This window comes from Capricornis sumatraensis, chromosome 13 (assembly GCF_032405125.1).
Source record: "Capricornis sumatraensis isolate serow.1 chromosome 13, serow.2, whole genome shotgun sequence".
Taxonomy (NCBI): Eukaryota; Metazoa; Chordata; class Mammalia; order Artiodactyla; family Bovidae; genus Capricornis; species Capricornis sumatraensis.
Genome location: NC_091081.1, coordinates 27593852 through 27620631, shown reverse-complemented (window position 1 = coordinate 27620631; position 26780 = coordinate 27593852). Strand labels below are relative to the sequence as shown.

At 42.0% G+C, this 26780-nt stretch overlaps 1 protein-coding gene across 1 annotated transcript in view; it reads right to left on the bottom strand.

The window, feature by feature from the left end:
- The window catches only part of METTL24 (methyltransferase like 24), a 120028-nt gene extending 99891 nt beyond the window's left edge, over positions 1-20137 (bottom strand). The window contains exon 1 of the mRNA XM_068985565.1: positions 19820-20137. Coding sequence (XP_068841666.1) covers positions 19820-20137 — 318 coding nt within the window. The remainder of the gene's footprint in view (positions 1-19819) is intronic.
- Positions 20138-26780: the final 6643 nt, after the last annotated feature.

Here is a 26780-nt window from a genome sequence, read left to right as displayed (position 1 = left end):
CTAGGTGCTATTTTTAAATACTGTTGCGTTCAGCATGGGTGAAGTAACTGTAAAAAAGAATAACAGAATCACTAAAATCTAGAGGTGTTCTGCAATCAGATTGCTTCAGAAGTGTCAAATTCTTGCTCTACTTAAGAAACCCAAACTGGAAATGGTTGGTGATACAGTTCAAATGGGTTTTTGCAAGGATTCCAGCAAGGGGACATACTTACAGCAAAAGATTGGCCAACAAATGCACTTGCGTTATGTTTTAAGTTCAAATGGGCTGTGCGTATACTATTCTCTATTTTAACCGCCGTCTATATAATTGACCGATTACTGTGAATTGATGACTATGTATATGGGTCCACTTGCTAATTTTACGGTTGTAGAGATTCCATAAGTGCACAGTTAGAGAGTGCCACATTACCAATTAACTCAGATGCTGGACTAATGGTGCATAGCTGAGGAAATGTAAACATAAAGCAGGACTGTGGACAAGGCAGAAGCCTGGAAGAGATGGCTTCGAACATAATAAACATCGCTTCTCAAGAAGCTATGATTTTTTTTTTTTTTTGCTAAATGCTTTAGCATTTAGCACAGAACCAGCACTTTACAAATGAAATGACATAAAAATCAATAACAGGGAGGAACCACTGGCTACAATTCTGAAAACAAACCATGAGGCTCTTCTTTAAGATGTAGCTTGAGACCCAGAAGAGCTGAATAGGCCATCAATAGGGTTGCACCTCTCAGCACATAGCTCAACACCAGGCCTGGGGTGGTGCCAACTCCACAGGCTGTTAACCAGGACTCTGAGCTCTAGCTCCCGAGGACTCAGCCCAGTTGAGACGATTACAGCAGACAAAAGCCCATCACACAAGCACACCTCTCAGTTAGAGACCAACACTAGTTATTAAAATAACTACTCCCAACTTCAGGAATCAACCATTCAAATCATAACTGAACCTGAGTGGTCCTTCACAAGAGGCCTGAGGTGGCAGGGGCGGGGCTTGAGGCATCTGTATTCTGACAACCCCTATGAGTGACTCTGATTCACTCTCAAATTAGGAGTTTTTCTGAGGTCCATGAACCCCCTGAAATCAACTGTAAACAAATGTGTATGCAAACAGATGTTCAGTATTCTGGAACACTTATCCATAGCTTTCATCTAATTGTTTTCAGCAAATTTTCACAATTCAAAGAATGTGAAGATTCATTGTTCTGAACTCAGTTCAAGTCTTCACCAATCTGGTTGTCTACATAAACCAGAGGAAATTTGAGAAGAAACTGAACACAAGTATTCCCTGTTCAGAGACTTCCTGTTATATTTCTCTTTTTCGCTTTAGTTTTTTTCCCTCCAAACTCCAATCTGTTCCTATTTCTTCACTTCTATTTTTAAACTGAAATTTTTTGGTTTCAAAATAACTATAATCTAAAAACTCCTCTGATAAAAGACAGGGAAAATTAAGTTTCCAATTTCCCTTACAACATTTCTCCCATTCCTATATGACTTTGTTATTTAAAAAAATTTTTTAAACCTTACAAGCACTTTTAATCTGCTTTTCATATTAGGCTAATAACTTGACCAAACATATGTATCTTTATTTTAATTAACAGCATCCTGGCTTGCCTATATTTTTAAAGTAACAAATTATACATAGAGATAGTACTATTTTTTTTCCTGTTCCTTGTCTTGACACATCACTATAACAAGGAATGATACTATGTTGTATGTGTTAAATAGGCTCCAATCTGTGCTGGTGGTTTGATTTTATAAATAAGAACATTCTTTGTCCAGGAGGAAGGCCTAGGCACTCAGATTTTCCAAAACAATTCTCTGTATCCTGGGTACTCAAATAAATTCAAGCACTTCAGTATCAAAACTGATGTAGCTGTCTGCTCCTGATTGAGGTTATGTCCTCTAAGTGCACATTAGTTAAATAAGCCATTTTTTACTATTTCTGTGCAAAATGAATATTCACTATTCAAAAGAACATTCCCTATCATAATTATATAATCAGTTCAAATTTGTTCTTAAGTAATGCAAGGCATGCTTGAAATTCCAACCTGACAAAATGGCTAAAAATAAGCTTTAAAATACATTATTTGACTTGGGAAATATCTAAGAAGACTTTGTATCAAACTTAACATCTACAGTAGTCAACAGATTTTGCTGAGATACAGATTTCAGCATGGAGGTAGTCACAGCATATAGTAAACACTATACTAAATATGACCTCAGTCAACCTGGGTTATAATCTCTATTTACCTGAAACCAATTATTTAAGCAGATTTCTTCTTGATGGAATGGAAATAACAGAACCTCACTCATTAAGATACTATGAGAACCAGTAGGATAACATCAGAGCAAGCCTGTGGAAGCTGGGGAGAGTTATGAAAGTAAGATATTAGCATAACTGCTGTTCTCTTTAACACAAATGCCTTCCAAAACGTATAGGATGCATCCTGCACACAAGTCATCATGAATGAGGTGACAAGTGTCCTGTGGGTGAAAACGAAGGCAAGAAAAAGAGAGAGCCAAGGGAGCTGAAGTCCTTAAGCAGAAGCACTCACTCGTAGAAGAGGTGCAGTGGGCCGACCAGTGCCTGACCATTTCTTTTGACAAACACTTGGTACTCTGAGTCAGAGCTCTATGCAAAAAACGGATGCACTAAAAGCCCAGCAAGCTCACAGTGACGGCAGCTGGGGCATCCCCTTTATCTGGCAAACAGCCAGCTCCTGCATTCCTAATGTAGGGCTGTACGCGCCTGATGTTACAATGCATCTTCCAGGTTTGGGGCACTGATGAGAGAATGAGCACCACCCACTTCACCAGTAGCCAAGTAACCACACTGAGACACCAAGCCAGGTGCTTCCTCGGAAAGCAAGCGTGTGGGCTCCACCTTTCTGTCGAGTGTGCCCATGGCCAGTAGTGAGCACCATCAGACTGGGTCCCAGGGCTCTTGCACAGTTAGTTTATCTTTATCTGGAGAGAGCAAAACATGTGGTTTCACACCTGCCATTCATTCCATGGGCTTCTGAGAATATTTTTTAACTGAGATATAATTAACACACCATAAAATTCACCATTTTTATAGTGAACTATTAAGTGGCGCTTGATATATACACAGATTAGGCAACCATCACCACTAAGTCCAGAATATTTTCATCACCTTGAAAAAAAAAACATTTCCAGTAGCAGCCATTCCCCATTCCCCTCTTTCCCTCCCCTCTCTCCAGCCCCTGCTGCTGCTGCTGCTGCTAAGTCGCTTCAGTCGTGTCCGACTCTGTGCAACCCCAGAGACGGCAGCCCACCAGGCTCCCCCGTCCCTGGGATTCCCCAGGCAAGAACACTGGAGTGGGCTGCCATTGCCTTCTCCAGCCCCTAGCAACCACTAATCCATTCCTTGCCTCTATAGATTTGCATATTCTGGTTATTTCATTAAAATGGAGTGATGCAATGTGTGGCCTTCTGGGACTCTTTTCTCTCACTTATCACAGTATTTTCAAGGTTCATCCACACTGTAGCATGAATCAGGACATGTACAAGTTTTGTACAAATATGTTTTCAATTCTCTTGGGTATATACCTAGATGGGTAATTTCTAGGCGCTCTTGAACCCTAAAGTTCATGTTAACACTCTCTGTGTAAACTACCTTCCATGGCAGACAAAACGAAATACAGTTCACCAGGGTTCCCAAAAGCCAAAGGAAGTAATGAAGATGCATAAGAAGGGAAAAGGAGGATATGCATGAAGCACCATATTACTGTTCCCAAAATGTCACTAGTAATATATTTCCCCTATATCCCAAAACAGCAGTAGCCATAGCCAGGATGAGGGGAGCAGCACGGGACCTACATGGGCACAGCCAACACGTAATGAGTGCTAACTATGCATCCAAGGCACTATGCTGAGCCCATTATATGGCTTGTCTAATCATACAGAGCATGTCGGAAACTTGATTTTTGAAAATAAACACTGATTGCAACCAATTCTGCCTTCCTGCCAGAGTGGCTTAATTCATCCTGATGCTGGGGCTGGATGCAGAAGAGAAAACTAAATTGCCTAAGTAAGAAAATGACATACATTTAGGATTTGTTTGCTGTAAGCTCAAGAGAATTGGATGGGGAGTGATGCTTTGAAGGCTTGAAAAATGGAAGAAAGGGACTGATGTATAAATAAGAGAAGGCAAGATCAATGGTATAGGAGCCTAAGAAGAAAAGACAGCGTCAGAAATTCCCAATGGGCAAGAAATCCTTAATCGATTTTATGCTGATTTTTGTTTTGAACTTCATTGACATCTCCCTCTCTTACCCTGAGACTATCAGTAATGCCTAGATCATTCTAGGGGATAAACGAAGTGGGCAGTGCAAAACAGAGAGGAGATGGCAGTGGCCAGAGGTGAAATATTTAGCTAGGAGAGTGATCAGAAAATTTAAATGCTATATATCACTAGAAAATTGAGTGGAGGAAGGGTACTGGATCTCTCACAGCACACAGATCAAACCATTTTAAGTATTAAACAAAGAGTGAACTCAGAGCTGGAAAAAAATGGGTTCATCTGACTGTTGAACAAAATCTGAACAATTCTATATGTGTGTTAGAAAAGGTGGGTAACAGGAAAACACCAGGGTTTAAATTATTTTAACATTCACTGCCAAACAAAGACCTTGGATGACTTTATGATGACACTCCCTTGAGTGATTAGAGAGGACTAAAGCACGTCTTCAGTATCGCTGTGGAAAGCCTCGGCCCCTTCTTCTCATGCTGCAGACGGCAAAACTCTAGCACAAGGGTCTTGAGGACTAGATTGGGGCCATGGTAGGTCACTGGTCTCCCCCACAGTCACAGTCATAGTTAGGGGGCCCTGAGGCTACTCCCAGAGCAGGGCTTGGCAAATGTCTTCTGTAGAGTCCGATGGTAAATATTTTAGACTTTGTGAGCCAAGAGGCAAAATCAAGGATATTAAATAGACTCTTACATAATGAGAAGACAAATTTCTACATTTTTATTGATGAAATTCAAAATATAATAAACACTGTACAACATTTTTTGTAATATACTATTTTGATATAGCATTTTGCTTCATAGGGGTTTAAAGTTAGTATTTCCTAACATCATATCAATTGCAAATATTCATCTATAAAAACCATTCTTCACTCACGGGCCATTACAAAACGGGTACAGGCTGGATATGGCTCCAAATCTCTGTAGTACAGTCACCATAGTCTGAAGCAAAGTCAATGCTGGGAGCTCTCTTCCAAGAGTCTGGGTGTAAAGCCCTGATCCAGAAATTAGAGATCTGGAGGGTGTCTTGGAATAGCTCTTGAAAGATCCAAATGTTCCTCAAACGCACTGATCTAGTACCCCTGCTGCTGCTGCTGCTGCTGCTGCTTAGTCGCGTCAGTCATGTCTGACTCTGTGCGATCCCATAGACGGAAGCCCACCAGGCTCCTCTGTCCCTGGGATTCTCCAGGCAAGAACACTGGAGTGGGTTGCCATTTTCCTCTCCAATGCATGAAAGTGAAAAGTGAAAGTGAAGTTGCTCAGTCGTGTCCGACTCTTAGCGACCTCATGGACTGCAGCCTACCAGGCTCCTCCGTCCATGGGATTTCCCAGGCAAGAGTACTGGAGTGGGGTGCCATTGCCTTCTCCGGGTCTGGTACCCCAGTGATTGAAATAACCATTTTTTAGCCTCATTTACTAAGCACCTGCTTTGTGCTGGTTCTATCATAGCCTCTGGGGATAGAGTGGTGACCAGGACACATGAGCCCCCCACCTTTATAGGGGATGTGACTGCAAACAAGAATTAGAGAAAGAAAAAAATGTCAGAGAGTGGGAATGCCATACAGAATATAAGAGGAGGTATCAGAAGAGCAACTGGGATAGGGAGCTACTTTGGATAAAGTAGTTTAGTAAGGAGTTCCTTTTCCTCAATATTCTTCATTCTTCATCTTATCAGACATTGTATACTGTTTCCAATATGACTTGGGGGAGAGAAAATAGAATCCCATTGTGCTTCGATTTGCTTCCTCTACTTATTGGTAGGATTTATCATCTCTCTGTACTCACCTCTCTCTTTCCATATTATAACTGTATTATAATATATTATCTAGTAATTATATATGCTATATGTGTAATCTACATAATATAATATATTTTTATATTAGTCTTTCAGATTTCCTCTTCTATTAATTCCTGTTTAAGGCTGTTTGTTTTTCTGTTGAGTCTTTTTTTTTCTTATAATTTTTTTAAAAAAACTTTAGGGTATTAACCCTTTATTTGTGGGGATGTATGTGTGCAGTTGCTCAGTCATGTCCGACACTTTGCAATCCTTTGGACTGTAGCCCGCCAGGCTCCTCTGTCCATGGGATTCTCCAGGCAAGAATACTGGAGTGGGTTGCCATGCCCATCTCCAGGGGATCTTCCCAACCCAGGAATCAAACCCCCCACATCTCCTGTGTCTCCTGCATTGCAGGCGGATTCTTTATCCACTAAGCCATTGGGGATAAGCATTACAAATACTCTCTCCCAGCCTATGATTTGCCTTTTAACTTTGTGTCTTTTGTTTAAAAGAAGATTTTAATTTTCAGGTGGTAAATAATCTACCTTACATAAGATCTGGTTGTCCGCTGCCCTTTTCAGTGGGCAAACTGAGAGTCATGGATATTGAGTTTACACCTTCATCTCATCGTTGGCTATGTCTTATCCACATTTATTAGTGTCTCTGAGCCTCAGCTTCCTCTTCTGAAAAATGAGGACAATTCCTACCTCACAGATTTTTAGTGAAAATTAAATGAAAGGATACTAGCATAGCGGCCCCCTAACACCTCACTTTAATTGTAAGTATTTTGAAGTCCTTATAGTACGCAAAATACGATGTGCAGTGTCAGTACTTAGATTTAGTTTATCATGTTGGTTGAGTTTGACTTTTAAATGAATATAAAGTGCCAAGTATAGTAATATGCACTTAATTATTAGACTAAAATGTGGAAGACGGAACCAGAAAAAGAGAGCAATTATTAGCTCCTTAACCCACAATTGCTCCAGTGGACTCCCCTAAACTAAAGAAGTAGCAGAGTTACAGTAAGTGGCAGTATTAAATAGGTGATGTGTAAGCATCCTTTTAAGTGAAAATTGTATTCCAAAAGTTTGGAAACACATTTCATACTGTCAACACTAACAGAGGCCAAAATTATTTAACAGAAATATTGTAAATGATATTTATAATTGGTTTTGAGGGTAAAAAATCACAAACTGATGGGAACAAGTAAGCCCTAGCAATTTTATAATGAATGAGTTACATGAGGAATAAGTTTATAATTAAAATGCTAACAAAAAGTTAATATTTACTTCCAGCTTTTACTTAAGATTTTTTCAGCACTAGAAATATTGACAGCTAAGCATATTATATATGCTCTAAATTTCAAGAATAATAAAAGGAATATTAAAAATTTCAATGAATATTGTGCTTCATACTACCCAGTCACATGGGCCTACATGTGTTTGGTGTTCAGAAGCCAGCATCACAGGAATACAAGTTTGAACAGAGACAATTTAATTTACAGAACTGTTTTCACAGGCCAGGCATTTTCACCTACACACTCTCCTTTAGTCTTCATGAGTTAAGTACTACTAACTTTTTACAGAGGAGGAAACTAAAGTTCAGACAGGGTATGTCACTTGTCCACACTCAATAAGTAAAGGAAGCAGAATTTAAACTTCTGACATCAAGTGTAAAATTATGAGCGCATCTTATAGGTGAGGATGCATGATAATAAAAAGTTTTCATGACATTTGCAAATCCATGTAAATAAGTCCCCTAGGATCTCAGGTGTTACTTGGCTTCTCCATATTCTACCCCTAAAATTGCTGAATGAAGAGGCCTCCTTTCATACGTAACCAAATCATTCTGCATTCAACGGGTATGTGTTTTTGCTAATTAGGATTTTTAATTGATTTGTTATGCTCTACTGTGGTGCTGTAGAAGACTCTTGGGAGTCCCTTGGACAGCAAGCAGATCAAACCAGTCAATCCTAAAGGAAATCAACTCTGAATATTCATTGGAGGGACTGTTGCTGAAGCTGAACCTCCAATAGTTTGCCCATCTGATGCGAAGAGCCAACTCATGGGAAAAGACCCTGATGCTGGGAAAGACTGAAGCCAAAAGGAGAGGGGGCAGCAAAGGATGAGATGGTTAGAGAGCATTACCAACTCAATGGATAGGAATTTGAGCAAACTCCAGGAGACAGTGAAGGACAGGGGAGCCTGGCATGCTACAGTCCATGGGGTCAAACAGTCAGACATGACTTAGCAACTGAACAGCAATAACAACAACTCAAAGTATAGGAACAATAAACTAAAAATACTTGTTGTCTTCTTGTGTGCAATAACAAATACTACACAACATGAATACGGTCTCTGATTTGTGACCAGATTCTGCAAACATGCTTGGAAGTCTTTCAACTTGCTCTGACCAAAAATAAGTAAGTGATTGCCATGAAGATACATTTTAAACATGAAGCTTGATTCACCTCACCAGAGGCCTTTGTTTCATTTACACTTACGGTTTTATTTATTCAAATAACTTGCCTTTTTTCCCCAGAAAAACAGACCTACAGATCATCACTCCATCACTGCTCTACACAAAGAATAAACAGTGTCAATGAGAATCACTGTACTTAACAAACTCCAGGACACGCTACAGCACTGTTTATAAGATGTAAATCGTGTCTTGTTTTATTTCACTGTTCTGCTAAATTCAGGCGTCTGCTTCATTTTAGATCTATGTCCCCTGAAAAAAGCCTCCCATGCTTTATTCACTACTGACAAACGTGCAGATTCAGCGCGGCATTGGGAACAGGGAGCGTGAGACATGACCTAGACGATGTCCATTTAGATACGGATGATTGAAGGGTTACCATAGTGTGGTGTCCACAAGTGCTACTCACCAAGCAGTTCCTGCTCTCTGACTTCTGAGCACACAAACAGACCTCTGGCCCCCTGCATGGGTAGGGCCCAGCAACCAGCTCTAGTCATTGGAATGTGAGCACAAGTGCTAAGTCTGGCTTCTGGCAGGACAGTTAATAATGCCACACAAGAGCCTCCAAAGCAGTTATCCCTCTGCCGAGGTGACAGGCAATGTTCCAGTCTGGAGTCTAGAGAGAGGATGAACACAGCACAGAGCAGCACCTCACCCCTGCCAACCCGCAACCCAGATACGCAGCAAAAGTAAGAAACAAACCTTTGTCAGTAAGAGCCCTGAGATTTGAGGATTGTTTGTGATCTCAGCATAAACTGGCCTCTCCTGCCAGATATCCAAAAGAACGCCATGAAAAAGAACTTGGTGTCTCTAGTGATAAGTTAGCAGATTTGTATGATTTAGTATCTGGCACTAAATGTTATTATCTTGTCAGGGAAAGGTCCATTAGCCCATCGTTATTCGGACCCCAATCATCGTGTTCCAAAATCTGAATTAAATAGAGCAAGCAAAATTGAAGAGGGAAAGCTACAGTTGTAACCTTCCAAACTGCCAACTCTAATTTATTGATCTGCCAGGGTTCTTGGTTGTAAACAATAGAAACCACTCTGGCTAGTTAAGTAGAAAGGGAATTGACTAAAGATTGATTAGCTTACAGAATCTGAAGGGCAGGAGAAATACCAGCAAGGGCACCAGTGTAGCCTGCACTGCCCCACCCCTGGGCACAGACATCACTGTTCATTCCACCACCCTCGGCACTGGATGCCTCCACTAGAACCAGAGGCTCTGTGGTCCTTGAGCTGAAACTTGCTTCTTCAAGTCTCTAAAGTTCAATCCAAAGTCTCATGAATGGTAAAGCCTAGGTCACAAGAATGCTCCTTAGAGCCAAAGAAATTTATTCTTTACCTTTTTCTTAGAAAGGTGGAGAATTCCTCAAACACAGGAAGGGAATTCAAAGGTATGGCCTAGAAGAATGATAAATACCCACTGGTTGTGGTGGTTTAGTCGCTAAGTCATGTCCGACTCTTGCAACCCCATGGACTGTAGTCTGCCAGGTTCCTCCATTCCTGGGATTCTCTAGGCAAGAATACTGGAGTAGGTTGCCATGTTCTTCTCCAGGGAATCTTCCCAACCCAGGAATCAAACCCAGGTCTCCTGCATTGCAGGCAGATTCTTTACCGAATGAGCTATGAGGAAAGCCCAAATACCCATTATATATTTGATAACAAGCAATATCTGGAGAGGAGAAGGGAATGGCAACCCACTCCAGTATTACTGCCTAGAGAATTCCATGGACAGAGGACCCTGGTGGGCTACAGTTCATGGGGTCACGAGAGTCAGACAAGACTTAGCAACTAAACCACCACCACAAATGGGTAACATGGATAACCAATGTCCTCAATACTCATTTTAGTCCATAATCAAGTTCTGAGAGCTGTTCTGGTTTCTGCAGGTCTTTCTTCAATTCTACCCAAGTGCCCTTCCTGTGAATCCCTGTTTTCACTAGCTTCAGTTGGGTGCTCTCATTTGCAATCTGTATTAGAGTCTTGATACAGAAGTAATCACATGTTGAAGAATCCCAGACTAATTGCAAAGAGGACTGTAAACATTCAGATGCTCTGAAGAATTTTTCAGATCTTTTTTTTGGAAAGTAACTCTCTGAACTGACAGACAAAAGAATCAAACAAAGAACATGAAACTGTAACTTTGGTTTGAGAACCCTAGTGGGGATCATGAGCTGAATACTGATGTATTTATCTTCTCCACAGAAGTCCTGACAAATAAAGTCTTACTAGAAAATAAAAATATTGCATAGATATATATCTTGTGTATATATGCCAAACTGAATAAAAAATCAGAAGTATGCACAAGTTACCAACTTATTGATGAGTGCTACTTGGAAATAAGTTCATCTCTAACAGTTCTAAATAGAGAAACTGTTAACCAACAAAGAAATACACAAAGGGAAAGGCACAGAGGCTAAGCTCTGAGATTATTATATATAAAAAAATGACCTATGCTCTATTTCCAGGCACTCAGAAAATTTCCTCTTTCTCTCAGAATGGCTCCCTGGACAGGGAGGGGGAGGTACAGTTTGGATACTGGGCTAGGTTTGTGGCCTGTGGCTAGTACTGGCTGACCCAGGGTGAGGATCTAATGGACCCAGCCCAGGAGTCGAGGGAGGTGAGTCTCACTATGGTGGCACCGGGGGGAGAAGGCCAAGGAAAGCTGAGATTTCCAGAGTAACCTTATTCCTTCTCTCCTCAACATCATGATCATTTACCTCTTCCTGCAATTCAGTGATCAATTCTTAAAGTTTTCTCAATAAATTTAATTCTTTTTTTCTTTGCTTAAGCTAGGCCACAGTATTTTTTTTTAATAACCAGAAGAATATTGTATTAACTAAGTACACTCCCCTAAACCTGACTCTCCCCAGTAGCCAACTCCAGCCTTAGGTTACTGAACTCTCTTGACTAGAAATGACATGAAAGGATCCTTAGCTTCTGTGTATTCAGTATTTATGTACCAAGCTGCCACTGAGCTGAGCAGCATTAACCTGGTTTGTCACTTTTTAGGAAAAGTAATTGCAAATTCTGACACCTGGCTCAGGGGTTGAAACTTCAAATGCCTTTACAGATCAGACAGATAATATAAAGGCAGACAGTGCTGAACTGGACTCCACTGGACACTAAATGCTGCATCTGAAGATGTTTGTGTTTAGTTACTTGAAACACTGTGTGGCTCAAACAAAATTCTTCACAGGCCCAATTTACCTCCTTGAGTCGTAAACTAACAGGCCACTTTGCTATTAGTTTAAATTATATATGGTCATAGACTAGAAAGCTCATAAAAGTCAATTGTGTTTCAATCATGTGAGTAGGATAAAAATGCTTCTTGGACAGCAAATTTTCCCACCTTCTTTTAGTAGAAAATTCTACAGGTCATTAATATGATTGATGTGAGGTATCTAAAAGAACTCAATGGCTGCTTTTAAGAGAAGCTTATCAACGCTGGTAGATAATATGCCGTAGTGTGAGTCTCATGGTAATGAAGCAGGCACCTGTTACTTCCTACGAATCACAGAATAAAGAGCCAAACTACTTATAAGCACAAGGACTCCAAAGGTGTCATAACACAGATGGAAAAAAATCAAATGTCTACTGTTCTTAACAGTCTCCTGTTGAACTACACAGCTCTGATTCTCTTTACAGACCAAAAATGAAATCCAATTCGAAAAAAACTGATAAGGCTTCCTGTTTCTTGGAGAAAATGAACTGGACAAATTGCACACAGAAAACCTAAAATCTCCACCACCAATTGTTGCAAAACAGTGGGGCCTCCATTAGCAGTTCTTTTGCCCACAGAATGCTCTCAAAGGAGCTGTGAGGTTTGGAAGGAGTGCAGAAGCCTACTCTCCATCAAAGTTTTCATCAGAACCTGCTTTTTTTTTTTTTTTTTTGGCGAAACTAAGCAACTGCTATTTCACACCCACATATTGCTGGAATCCATTCAATTTCCCTCAACGACTGTTTAAAATGAAAATGCTGTGCCTCCTGAGGACAATGTGAGAGGATTAATGAATGTTGCTCCTGAAGGACAGACGTGTAGGGAAACAGCAGAAACCTAAAGAAGCTGGAAACTACTGCTGGGCCTTATGTTACAAGCAATTCAAACCTACCTTCAAGTATTTTGTAAAGAATAATAATGTTTAAGGCAGTTGGATATACCAAGGGGCCCTCTATGCCATTTTTCCTCATTCTTCTTGAAGACAAGCATGGAATGAGAAAACTAAGAGGATGACAAGAAGTGATGAAGAAAAGACAGAATCTCGCCATATGGTTTTTCAGGAGAAGAGGAAACAGCATTTTTTCCCCTGACACACTGTTCCAAAGGATCTGTAACTAACAAACCAAGCCAGCACTTTGCTGGGTTCTGTAGCTCTGTGACTCAGAAGTCACTTTTCTATCCAACATATTAAATGTCAAGCAAAATATCTCCGATAAGAGAGAAGAAATTTCTTCAGGAAGCTTTGCTCCTGTATGAGTTCTGATGAAACAAAATTTATATTTTAAAGCAAGACAAGAAAAATTTAAATAAACTTTTTTCTCTGCCTGTCTGGACCTCCTCCCTCTGCACTGTGCACCTGCATTATTCATTAACCAGACCACCCCAATGGCAGAAATATCAGCTTAACCATAAAGGTCGATTTTTTTTTCTTCTGGAGCCAGCCACGTAATTTCTTAGACGGCAACCTTCCTTTCTCAATCCTGTAAAATGCCACAACGACCCACCACTCAGCTTATACACACAGACTTTTTGGTGACTTCATGTACAATGCCAATTTAGTACTTCCCCAAAGCTAGCTTAAAGCTCAACATTCAGAAAACAAAGATCATGGGATCTGGTCCCATTACTTCATGGCAAATAGATGGGGAAACAGTGGCTGACTTTATTTTCTGGGGCTCCAAAGTCACTGCAGATGGTGACTGCAGCCATGAAATTAAAAGACACTTACTCCTTGGAAGGAAAATTATGACCAACCTAGACAGCATATTAAAAAGCAGAGACATTACTTTGCCAACAAAGGTCCATCTAGTCAAGGCTATGGTTTTTCCAGTAATCATGTATGGATGTGAGAGTTGGACTGTGAAGAAAGCTGAGCACCGAAGAATTGATGCTTTTGAACTGTGATGTTGGAGAAGACTCTTGAGAGTCTCCTGGACTGCAAGGAGATCCAACCAGTCCATCCTAAAGATCAGTCCTGGGTGTTCATTGGAAGGATTGATGCTGAAGCTGAAAGTCCAATACTTTGGCCACCTGATATGAAGACCTGACTCATTTGAAAAGACCCTGATGCTGGGGAAGATTGAAGACAGGAGGAGAAGGGGATGACAGAGGATGAGATGGTTGGATGGCATCACCGACTCAATGGACAGGAGTTTGGGTAAACTCTGGGAGTTGGTGATGGACAGGGGGGCCTGGCGTGCTATGGTTCATGGGGTCGCAAAGAGTCGGACATGACTGAGAGACTAAACTGACATGAACTGAAAAGAGAGCAACTGCTACAGAACAGACCAGGTCAGGTGACCTGGAGAGATACTGGGCCTCACTTAATGGAAATTCTTACCTTAAGTACTCACTTAGGACTTTATTAATGTTACTAGCTATATTACTTGTATTCTACCTATTTCACAAGAGTATTATTTCTTGCACTACCAAATGTGTGATGGAGCCTCCAAAAAAATTAATGATGATTAGGCAAGCTTAAACAATTGACCAAATATACTGTCCTATAAGATCAAAGATTATAACAGTGTAACTTTAGATATAAGAAGATGCAACAAGAGACATCCTAGACCATAACTGACTAGTAAAACAGATGGTCCAGAGGCCTTTGACTATTGTTAACAGGGCCAAGTGCAGTAACAGGGCACGGAGCAGCCTATCAATGAAATCCCTGACCTGGGAATGAGCATTCCTAGCGCCTCAGGACAAGTTGGCCATGAAATGCCTCTCAAACCTTGGTCAAGATTAAGACCAAAAGGGAGGGGATTGTAAAACAGAGACTGTTGCCTACTACCCAGTTCTATAAGAATCAAGTCATTAGCCACTACATTCACTGACCTACCATATCCTGGAATTCAGGACAAAATAAGAACGAGGCATTCTGTGCTCTAAGAAAAGATAGGCCTTCAGATATTTTCAGGAGAAAATTCATGAACCCATACTTAGAAAAGCGCTAAAACCTTTAAAGATATCTGTTACTTATGAATCACAGTAACTCTTCATCAAGCTGTGTGCTTGATTGCACTACCCTTTCTAGAGAATCGCTTATACTGGCCTCCCCCTTTACCTCTTTGGAGCAGTTCTCAGAGTTCTCTGAGAGATTGTCTCCGGGGTTATAATACTCAGTTTGGTTCAAGTAAAATTTTACATTTCTCTCTCAGATTGACTACTGATTAATTTTTTTTGTCAACAGTACTTCTTCTGGGCATACGAGCCATATATTTTACGTAGATTGCCAACTTGTAAAAGAAACATCTACCCAAGATTGTAGAAAAAAGTATAATCAAGGAGACCATCATTAGTCGTCTATGTATGTCCCCCAGAACTTTAGCCATGTAATCATAGTGAATGTCTAAGAAAGAAAAACCAGAAAGAAACACAGAAAACAGAGAGAAAGTAAAAGAATTAAAAAGAATTACAGTGATATTTGTATGCTTAAAGTTTCTGTAATATACAAAAATGTATGGATTCTAGGGGAGTCCTAATCCCACCGGGCAGTGTTTATCCACCATGTATCATCTGCCCTCATTTCATAATGCTGTAAGATTAGAACCTCTGATGTGAAAGAGGATTTAATATTTAGAGCTATTTCTTGTATAGCTTGGTGAAAGAAGAGGATAAGAAAAGAGGAAAAGAATTACTTGGGGACTACACATCATTTCTCTTTTTTATAACAGATTATTTGCTTTAAGAGAAGCATAAGCTATGATTAAAGTGGCAATATAATTGCTGAATTTTTGTGCCTCTAACACCTGCAAAGGAAGCACATTGACAAGAACCACTTGGCAACCCAATTATTTCATGCAGGTTTTCATCCACCCAGAAAGCCATCCTCAAAATAGAATGGAACTTTTTCTCCTTCACCAATTTGGTAGGTGGCTACGGCAAAGTATCCAAGAACCTAAATAATATTGTTTTTCATTAGCCTCAACAAACAAAATTTAAATAAAATAGGATCCAAGGAATTTAACACATTACTTCCAAACTTATTACATTAATTAACTGTGTATTTAGTTTATATTTCACCTTGTCTCGATGGGAGGCTAAAAAGGAACAAGACTTATCCCTGGAGACATAGGGAACATTGCACTCTGTTCCCTAAACAGGGAGAACAGACTAGATAGCTGCTTTTTCTAGTTTGGAGGAACATTTTAATTTGACTGTGAAATAATGGAAAAATGAAACAAATTCAAGATTCCCACTATCTAGGAATTTGGGAAAGTCAGACTGTATACCCTGAAAATAAGAGAATAACTAACTAGCTAGGGGGAAGAAAATCCAGGGAAATTTTTTTCTTTAAGAGGCTAAAACCTGAAACAATACTTTAAAAATAGTTATTTTAATTGCCATGTTCACTCAACTATTTCTTATATATTTTTAACCAAAGACATTTACAGTTACAAATAATAGGTTGAAATAATAAGACTCTTATTTTTTACTTATTAGTGTCTTGAGAATAAACATTTACTAAGGGTCACTGGGAAATGTGATCCTTTCCATCATGAACAACTGTGCAGACAAAACTTTCAATCTAAAACAGATTATTAGGTCATAACACGTACAAGACAGCTCACAAATCAGAACACATTTCTGTTGTCTCCCAAACTGGTGAAAGATTAGCAAGGAAGTAGGAATGATGAAAAAAGCTTTCTGGGCCACAATCCTTGACCTGAATGTTCAGTGATGGAAAGGGCATGAATCATAGGATAGGGGTAAAAGAATCAGCATAAACCAAAGGAGTGGAAAGAAGGTATAAGAAATGATATTTAGGGAACAGCTGAGGCTAAAGACTCGGGACAGATTAGTGAAAATTAAAGCGACCATTATTGAATGGTTACAACATGCAAGGTTCTACGCAAATATTTCCTTTTTAAATTTTACTTTTATTTTTTTGTTTGTTTGTTTGTTTTTTCACAATAGAAGCATGACATATTTTTTTATTTGTAAGTTGCACACTAAACATGCTCTATATCAGTAAAATTGATAATAAACATATATAAGTGTGTCAGTGTGTACATGCACACGTATTTTTTCTGGAGAACTAGTTGTCCCAGACATGACAATCAAAAGTGTCTCTGGACATGGCCAAATGTCCCCAGGGGAACAAAATCAACCCTTGTTGAGAGTCACTGTCCTAGGCAGGCCGTGCATCCCCCAAGGGCCACTGGAGGCACCCATGTCCCGTAGACCACCTTGTGCAGGGCCTCCACCTGGCAGGATTTCCCAGTGTTTAGGGAGCGACTCCCAGAGGCCTAGCCTTCCCTTGTGGCTCAGCTGGTAAAGAATCCACCTGCAATGTGGAAGACCTGGGTTCGATCCCTGGGTTGGGAAGATCCCCTGGAGAAGGGAATGGCTACCCACTAAAGCATTCTGGCCTAGAGAATTCCATGGACTGTATAGTCCACGGGGTCACAAAGAGTCAGACACAGCTGAGCGACTTTCACTTTCCCAGGAGCCTGCCCACTGGGGGTCCCATGCTCCATCAGGCCCCTCTTCCCCAGAGCAGTACAGAGAAAGGGAGTCTAAGTACAGAAGGTCACAGGGGGGCTCACGCATGGGCTCTGCAGTCAGCTGGACCCAAGTTCAAATCCCACCTCTGACATCTACAGGCCGGTTGACCTCAGGCAAGTCACATACCCTCTCATAGCTCAGTGGCCTTGTCTGCAAAATGGGCACAGTCCTCACGTCCACCCTCTGGGGAGATTAAGTGAGATGGTGCACATCAAAGGCCTCACCCAGGTTCTGCTCTGGTACAGGAAGGGCTCCCAGAATATCAGCTGTCTTCTCAAAACACGGCAACCAGAAACCCGTCCCCACCCCCCAACACAACAGCTCCACGGCCTTACCTGTGATATGTGGCCGGGGAGGGGGGCGGGGGGTATGTGGCCATCCTCCTGGGACTTGGGTGCACCCTGAGGAGCCTCCCCTTGGAGACGCCATGCCTCCAGCTCGGCACGAAGGGACTGGACCTCCTTCTCCACTGAGTCCCAGGGCTCAGACTTGCATCTCTGTCTTTGTTAGCAACCCTCACTGCCCAGATGCTCTCCTGCAGTCTCACAGCTTTAAAAGAGCCACTTGTACACGGAGGATTCCCACATCTCTATCTTCAGCCTGGACATCTCCTCCAGTTTCAGGCCTCTATGTCCAACTGCCTATGCGACATTTCCAAAGGGATGTCCAAAGGATAACGCAAACTCAAGCATGTTTAAAACAAAACTGATTTCCATCCACTCCCCTGAAAACACAAAACTAAACAACAAAAACTACTCCTTTCTCATCTTCCTGCAAAATATATCCAATGTGGGACCACTTCTCACACCTCCACTTAAACCACTCTGTCTAAGTCACCACTGTCCCCAGCAGGAATCACTACCACAGTCTCCTAAAGGAAGCAGATGTGAACTTGCCCTCCAGAGGCCCTCTGAGGCTACGCGTTCCAAACCTTTCCATTTGAGACTCCAGTCATCGATTCTGTTGTCTGAAGTGGAGGCTAAGATTTAAGAATGATTCTTCAACAGGTAAAAGAGAAACAGTGGAGGCTGAGAGCAGATGTGAAAAGGCAAGTGCAAGGCTGCGTTAGGGGTGCCCAGGATGGAACATTTGAGAACGTCCAGAGGGACAAAAGGACCTGAACTCCTAAGCAATATCAAGTCCTGAGTCAAACGTCCCCTCCAGGTTAGCCTTTCTTGACTCCTCAAGCAGAGTTCAGACCTTCATTACAGCATTTGTCACATTATTGGATGTCTGTGCTCTGCGCCTCCCCCACTAGGCCCTGAGCTCATGTTGTGCCCCCAGCCCCTGAGGCAGCATGGTCATCAGGATTGTCCTGGTAAGTCCTCGGCAAAAGGGTGTTCAAAAGCCTTTGGCAAAACATGGTATCATGGGAAGTGCATTAGAAGAATGACGTGACTACCTTCTTCTAAAGAGCAAATTAAGACTTAACATAGGAAATGAGGTTTCAGATATAGATGTCTGAATTAATCCAGGAAGATAACACTGCAGGATTAGACAGGGGCAGCAGTGGTGTGGAAAGACAGAGGTCAAGGCTTGAAGAGGAAGTGAGAGAAAGGAAAACAGTAGAAGAAATTGGCAGACGTGCCCCTGAAAAGTAGGTTAGAAGTTAAAGAAAGCAGCAGAGTCCAAGGAAGAGTTTTTCTCTCTCCCCAATAGGTGGGGGATGTTTAAAAGAAAAGAGGAAAAGCAAGGCAACAGAAAGAAGTTGCCCCCAAAGGATGTGGTTAGGGTTGATGGGTATAAAGACCAGGCAAGCTCAGACCTTCAGTTCTTAATCTTTTCATTCCCAAGTACCAAGTAAATTACTGAGCTCCAAGAGTTGGATAGGAGGCCAGAGGCTTAAAACTCAGAGGTCAAAATTGAGTAAAATAACTACTCAATGCGTAAGCCAAGAAGTTAATGAGGTAGGGAGACCAACACTGTTTGTGTTGTAAGACAAATCTGGGTTATTACTTCAGTCCTCCAGGTCCAGTTAATTTTCCATTAAGTGGTGCTGGGGGCTGGACTTCTCACCCTCCACTCACCACCCTGGCCACGACGTCTGCGGTGGAATTCAAGGAAAATTCTGAGTGGATCTTCATCACTGTCATGAAGATAGAGTGGAAAAGCAATTCACAGTGGTTGCCCACTCAGCTTTGTGCAGGCCTCACGGAGAAAACCGGGAGACCACAAAATACAAACAAAACCAGAACTCCTTTCTTTCCCTTGCCTTGTCCACTGCTCACGCCCTTCCCCCTCCTCCCCCAAAAAAGTAAGCTCCCTGAAAGCAGGGCTTGGTGCTTTGCTGCTGGATGTCCGCGTAACGGTGGGCCTGGCACACAGTGAATGCTCAGCAAATACGGGTTGATTATTGAATGAACCCAGCTCCCACTTCATCGGTGCTGCTTAAGCGAGCACAGAGGTGAGAGAGGAAGCAGAAGATTTTTTTCTTTCTTTTTTTTTTTTTGAAGGTCGCAGTTGGGGCAGTCCGCGGAGGCCTGGGGTTGAGGGCTCTGGAGCGAGTCCGGGAGGGGGATCCCGGTCTAAAGCCCAAGATTGCATCTTTTGCAACTGACCTTCAGGCGGGGACGCCCGCGCAGGGCGCAGCAGCCAGGCTCCGGCGTCCCACTCCTGCCGCCCCCCGCCGGCGCTCGGCGCCCGCTGCGCACGTAGGTCACCTGCCTCCGGCTGGCGCCGCGCAGCTGGCCGGGCGCGGGCTGCAGGTGCGACCCGGGCGGTCGGGGGGCCTGGCCTGGCGGGGAGCTGAGGGCTGGGGGCTGGGGCCCGGCGCGCTGCAGCTCCGCGCAGAGCCGCAGGCCGAGCAGCAGAGCGGCGGCGAGCAGGCAGCGGCGCAGGGCACAGCAGCCCCTCCCGGGCAGCCTCTCCCGCGCCATGGCGGGCTGGGCCCGGCCCGGGGCTCCGCTCCGCCGCCCGCCCGCGCCCGCCCGCAGCAGGGATGTGGCCCCGCAGGCCAGAGCTGCCAACTGTGGGAACTCCCCCGCGGGCCGGGTCGCGGGCTCGGACCCGCCTCTTTTCCTCTGTTCAAGGAAGCCTTGGCGTAACCTTATCCAGCCCGGCTGGCAAGGGCGCGCGGAACCGCGGGCCAGGCGGGGTCCCAGGGACGCAGGCTGCTCAGCTGAGCCAGACTCCGGGCCCAGCCCCACCTCGAGGGTCCCCGAGGAGGGGCGCCCTCCAGCCCAGGCTCCGGAGCCTGAAAACTACATGGCCAGAAAAAGCACAGTCCTAACGGGATCCTGGGCCATAACTTCATTTTCTAGTACTAGCGTTGTTGAAGAAACGCAGGAGGAGGATAGGTGAGCTGCCAGGTTTTGCTGCAAGGAACAAATTCCGATTGTCAAGCAGCTTGTGCCATGAAGCACATTATAAAAATGCATCACACTTATATGCTCAGGTTTACAACTTCTCTCCCTCAGGAAAGAAGGGAAAGGGGGAGGAGAGAATAGCGCTGGATGCAGAAAAATCAAATTAAAGTTATTCCATTTCTAAATTTTGCCTGAAGCCAACCCGTGCTTTCTCCTCGTGTTATGAAATGTGTGGGGGTGAAGGAGGAGGGGGGAAAAGCCAGCTACGACATCTGACAGCAGGGAGAGAGAACAGAAGTTACCATGGCATGATGTAAATCAAATTAATTTAGCTCCAAACACACACCTCCCTGCTGTCTTGCAGAGATACAGAGGAACAAATTTATCTTTCAGCAAAATGCTCCCCAGCTGGTATTTCCATCACCACCTTGACCTTAATTAATCAGGATGAATGCTCACAGCCTGAAGTCCAGGGTTGACTGTTCCTTTTCAATTGTGAGTAGACTTCTTTCTCACAACCCAGCTGAGGTTTGAGTTTGAGTTTGTTTTCTTTAGCTGTGGCATATTTTTTTCATACGCTGCTTGCATTTTCCATGCTTTTATGTCAGACTACTCTTGCTGACCTGCCCTCTGCCTCTGACAGCCTATTTGTTGTTGTTCAGTCCCTCAGTTGTGTCTGACTCTCTGCGACCCCATGGACAGCCTATAGCATGAACAACAGAGAACAAATATGGAACCCCGCAGCCCCTAGGTGGGAAATTACACTCTCCGTTCCAATTTCAGGAATTTTCCATAAGGAGCCCTCTTTTCTAAAATCCTTCTGGCTTAAGAAAGACCCAGCTGAATCTTTGTCACTGCACAAAGCACTTGGGCTATTTCTCTGCATGTAACAGAACTTCTCGACCTGATACAGTCCACTCTCTGAGCACTCTAGGTCCTCAGGCCCCTGTGGGTTTCATTATGGTTGAATTTTGGTGTTTTCCTAGACGTAAGTCTCTGGCTATTGCAAATAGGCTCTGTTTTAAAGATACCAAGCAAGTTCATTTTTCCCGACACAAACTCAGACAAAACATCACATCCCTTGACTACTTAAAAAACATGAGCTGTGGTGTTACACTTGAACTGAATCAGGTGGGCTGAATCAGAACCCTGCCTTCCAGAAACTGTGAGACTTTGGGCAAAATAACTTCTGTGAGTCTCAGTTTTCTCAGGTGTAAATAGACATATATCTCATAGGATTACAAAGGTTGCATAAAAATTAAATGTTCAATACCTATATAATTCATGGTTATAGAAGTTATTCAATTAATAGTGATTATTTTTATTAATTACCATTAAAGAAAACCCTGGGTGTCATGAAAAACAAGCTTTAAGTATTGATTCCAAAGGAAGAAGTAATTTTGCCTCCTAGAAGATAATTGGCAATTTCTGAAGACATTTTGTTACAAGCAGTGAGAGTCAGTGGAGGATGCTACTGGCACCTAATGGGTAGAGACCAGCGATGCCTCAAAATATAAGAAAATATATCAATATTTGTTTAAGATATTTATCTTATACCATGTTCTCTGAATTGGAGTACCCAACAGTTGCTAGAAACCACTAAAACTCAAGATCCCTCAATTGCACTCTTAAATTTTATCATTGTGAGAAGTTGTTTACGATATGATTTGTCTTGTGCTTGTGGTGATTGTGGATCACCAATGTCTGATACAGACTTTGCTAGCAGTTTTAATTTCTATGCTGCAAACGTAGTGCCACTAACAAAAGAAGTCATCTTTTGAAGCTTATGATACCACTGACTTACACATCCTGCCTATCTGTTGAATTCTTCTTCAAGGGGAAACATGAAGAGTATCCTATAATATTAAAATGGGGATATTTAATGAGACTCTGAACTAGGAGTGGAAGAGGAGAACACAGAACACTGTAGCTCTTGAAGAGAATGGGCAAAATGACCTCATGTTTTCCCTTATCTCATGTCTGTGGCTCTCTAATAATGTTTCCATTATGGGGGGAACATATTTACTATCCAAATAAAATGTACTATGTAAAGGCCCTTTTCTCTTATCTTTTACAGCTGTCTCTATGTGTTTATTATTAATAAAAAGGAACAGTTTATATGGATGTAGCATCATTAATTTTCTAGGAAGGAATCTCCTAGTTTAAACTTCTATACAGTATTTCCATGTGTTGTTGATGGTAATAAATCAGGAAATGCATCTGTTGGTAGGCTGGAGAGATGAATCTAAAGATCACTCACAGAGCTGACAAGCAATTTTTCACCTTTGCTTTTCTTATAGACTTAACTCATCTCAGTCATTTCTGGATATGTTTCCAAAATGCAGATGATCACTAACCACTGACTCGTAGGTTGGTTAATTAAATGTGGAGGTCAGTACACCACAAAAGCAGCATTCAATGGATCATAAATTACATCCTCCTTGAGGTTTCAGCCAACAAAAATGAGTGAAACAGAACATTTTTACTGCTAATCTCCTAGACACCATACATTTCCATTTACGCACATGCAGCTTGCAGTGCAGTGGTTCTCAACCAGGGGTAGTTTTGCCTTCTAGGGGACAAGTGACAATTTCTGAAGACATTTTGTTACAACCAGTGAGAGTCAGGGGAGGATGATATTGGCTTCTAATGGGCAGAGACAAGGGATACCTCAAAACACCCATCAGTGAAAACAATAGCTTTCCACAACAAAAAATTATCCACTCCAGAACATCAATAGAGCTGAAGTTGAGAAACCCAACTGTAGCCATTGCAAATAGAAAAAGTAGAAGCAGTGACAGGCTTAATTTGGGGGCTCCAAAATCATTGTGGACAGTGCCCGCAGCCATGAAAAGACACTTGCTCCTTGGAAGGAAAGCTATGATAAACCTAGACAGCATATTAAAAAGCAGAGACATCACTTTGCCAACAAAGGTCCGTATAGTCAAAATTATGGCTTTCCAATAGTCATGTACGGATGTGAGAGAGGTACAATAAAGAAGGCTGAGTGCCCAAGGGCTGATGCTTTCAAATTGTGGTGCTGGAGAAGATTCTTGAGAGTCCCCTGGACAGGAAGGAGATCAAATCAGTAAACCCTCAAGAAAATCAACCCTAACTATTCATTGGAGGGACTAATACTGAAGCTGCAATACTCTGGCCATCTGATGCAAAGAGCCAACTCATTGGAAAAGACCCCAGTACTGGCAAAGATAGATCGCAAAAGGAGAAGGGGGGCAGCAGATGATGAGATGGTTAGATAGCATCACCGACTCAATGGACATGAATTTGAGCAAAGTTCAGGTGATAGTGAAGGACAGGGGGGCCTGGCACACTGCAGTCCAAGGGGTCGCAAAGATTCGGACACAACTTGGCAACTGAACAACAACTGTAGCCGTGGATATTAATGTAGAAACATTTGATTAAAGGCTGTCCAGAAGAATGCAGAAGCTGACTAACTAGGATCCTTACTTCCACTAAGTGGTTATTTCTGTTTTACAGTGTGAAGTAACCAACCTGAATTAATCAAATTTAGAAAGATACAAAGCTATCATTAACATCATCCCCCAAGCCCCATTCTCTTTTCTCCATGTAATACCTGTTCACTGTGGAGAATATACACAAGCAAAAGAAGATATCAACAATCATTCATAATATCACAATTCAGATATAGCTATCCTGTCAGATTTTTTCCTATTCATATATATTATAATATAATATATGAAAGTGAAAGTGAAGTCGCTCAGTCATGTCCAACTCTTTGTGACCCCATGGGCTATAGCCTGCCAGGCTCCTCTGTCCATGGGATTTTCTAGGCAAGGATACTGGAGTGGGTTGCCATTTCCTTCTCCAGAGATCTTCCCAACCCAGGGATTAAACCTAGGTCTCCCGCGCTGCAGGCAGACTCTTTACCATCTGAGCCACCAGGGAAGCCCCAATACTATATATATATTCCATATGTGTGTGCATGTGTGCTAAGTCACTTCAGTCATGTCCAACTCTGTACAGCACTATAAACTGTATCCTGCCAGGCTGCTCTGTCCATGAGATTCTCCAGGCAAGAATACTGGAGTGATTGCCATGCCCTCCTCCAGGGGATCTTCCTGACCCATGGATCGAACCCTCATTTCTTATGTCTCCTGCATTGGCAGATGGGTTCTTTACCACTAGCAACACCTGGGAAGCTATGTATATAGTATGTAATATGTGGGCTTCCCAGGTGGCCCAGTGTTAAAGAATCTGCCTGCCAATATGGGTTTGACCCCTGGCTCAGGAAGATCCCCTGGAGAAGGAAGTGGCAACCCACTCTAGTATTCTTGCCTGGGAAATCCTATAGACAGAGGAGCCTGGGGGCTACAGTCTATGGGATGGCGGGAGAGTTGGACATAACTTAGCAACTAAGCAACAACAATATATACATATACGACAACAGTGAACTCGTGCTTCTTTATACTCTGTTTTTGTAACATAATATTAATGTTTACATATGTTAAATAATAAATATATTATTATTTAATATATAATTATATACTATTTAAATCATTTTTTCACTTTAAATTACAATGATATTTTACTTTAGTCGCAACATTTGACACTTCAAAACAAGATACCACTAACAAATAACAAACGTGGAAATACTTATCAAGTTTACAACAGACACATGTTTAGCTGAGAATCCTTTCAACGAAGTAAAGCTCTAAAAATACCAGACAAACCAATACTTGTTTGGAATAAGATGTACAACTTTCTTACCGTACAGGTGAGGCCCTGCTTCCATGTGGTCAGGGTTATAGTAAATCATATTTAAATATGTAATTTATCATATAATACATAAGATGATGTCTAGGATTTGCTTAAAAACACTCCAGTGGAGAGGTGCGAGATAAGCAGGTGTGTAAATGAAGCAAGAATGGCTGTGGGCTGATGATTGTTGGAGCTGGGTGATGGGGATTCTCAGCTCTCTATCATGGAGTATGTTTGAAATGTTCCATAACTGAGATGTCACTAGACGTTTACCTGTTGACCTAGAGCATCATCTTTAATGGCCGCATGTACCATAATTTAGCCAGTCTCACTGTCGCATGATTAGATCACTGTCAGGTTTTCATTTTATAAACAATGCTGTGATGGACATCTTTGTAGCTAAAGCTGATGGGTCAGAGGTAGGTTGTGAGAAGAAGAAAGAAGTCAAGGATAATTTCAAGGTTTTACCCGAGTAATTAGAAAAATGAAGTGGCCATTAACTGAGAAGGGAAAGGCTCAAGTAAGAGTCATGTGGGGTGAAAAATCAAGGGTTTGATTTTTGTGGTCATGTTATATTTGGGAAGCCATCCAAATGGAGATGGCAAGCAGGCAGTTGGATTTGAAAGACTGGAATTCAGAGGTACAGTGAAGCCTGGGAATATAAATTTGGATCATGAGTATATTGATGTTGAGAGAGGCAGGGAAGAAATATTTGAAGGCTTAGCTCTGGGGTTGACCAACTTAAGGTCAGGAAGTTGAGAAGAATCCATCAAAGGATTTGGAGAGAGATAGGCAGTGAAGTAAGAATGTAGTGTCCCAGGAACCAAGTGAAAAAAGTATTTCTAGAAGAAAAACACGGAGCAGTCCAATAAAATGTGGGCTGAAAACTGTCAATGAGATTTGGTAACACCATGCTTATCACCTGTCTCTTCCAACTAGAACATAAGCTCCGTGAGGTCAGGGACTTGTGTGCTTTGATTATTGCTGTAACCTCAGTTTCTAGAACTGCACCTGGCAATGTAATAGGTGCTCAATAAATAACTGTTGAAGAGTGAATGATAAACCAAATAAACCAAAGTATTAATAATTATTTTATCATGTTAAATTCTTAAGAGTAGAATTGCTAAGTAAAAGCAAAATTGAAAGTCTTTCAATGTGAAAGGCTATTATTAATTTTTTCAGTCCATCAAAAAAGACTGCATTAATCCCATTTAAAGCCCATCAAATACTCCTTTGTTATCAGTGGGAAACCTCAAAGGAAAGCTTCAGCCAGCTTCTAAGATGAGCTAATCAGTTTATTTTTAGTTCCCTCCTACTTCTGTCACTACACTTGAAACACACTTTATTTCCCTTTCAACGCCCATCTCAAGCTGCAGCTTAGATAGGATTGTGTACACTGAACTGTCAATTAGTTTCCTCCTCCCCACCCTAAGGATGTAGCTAAATATCAAGATATTAGTTCAGCATGACTCAG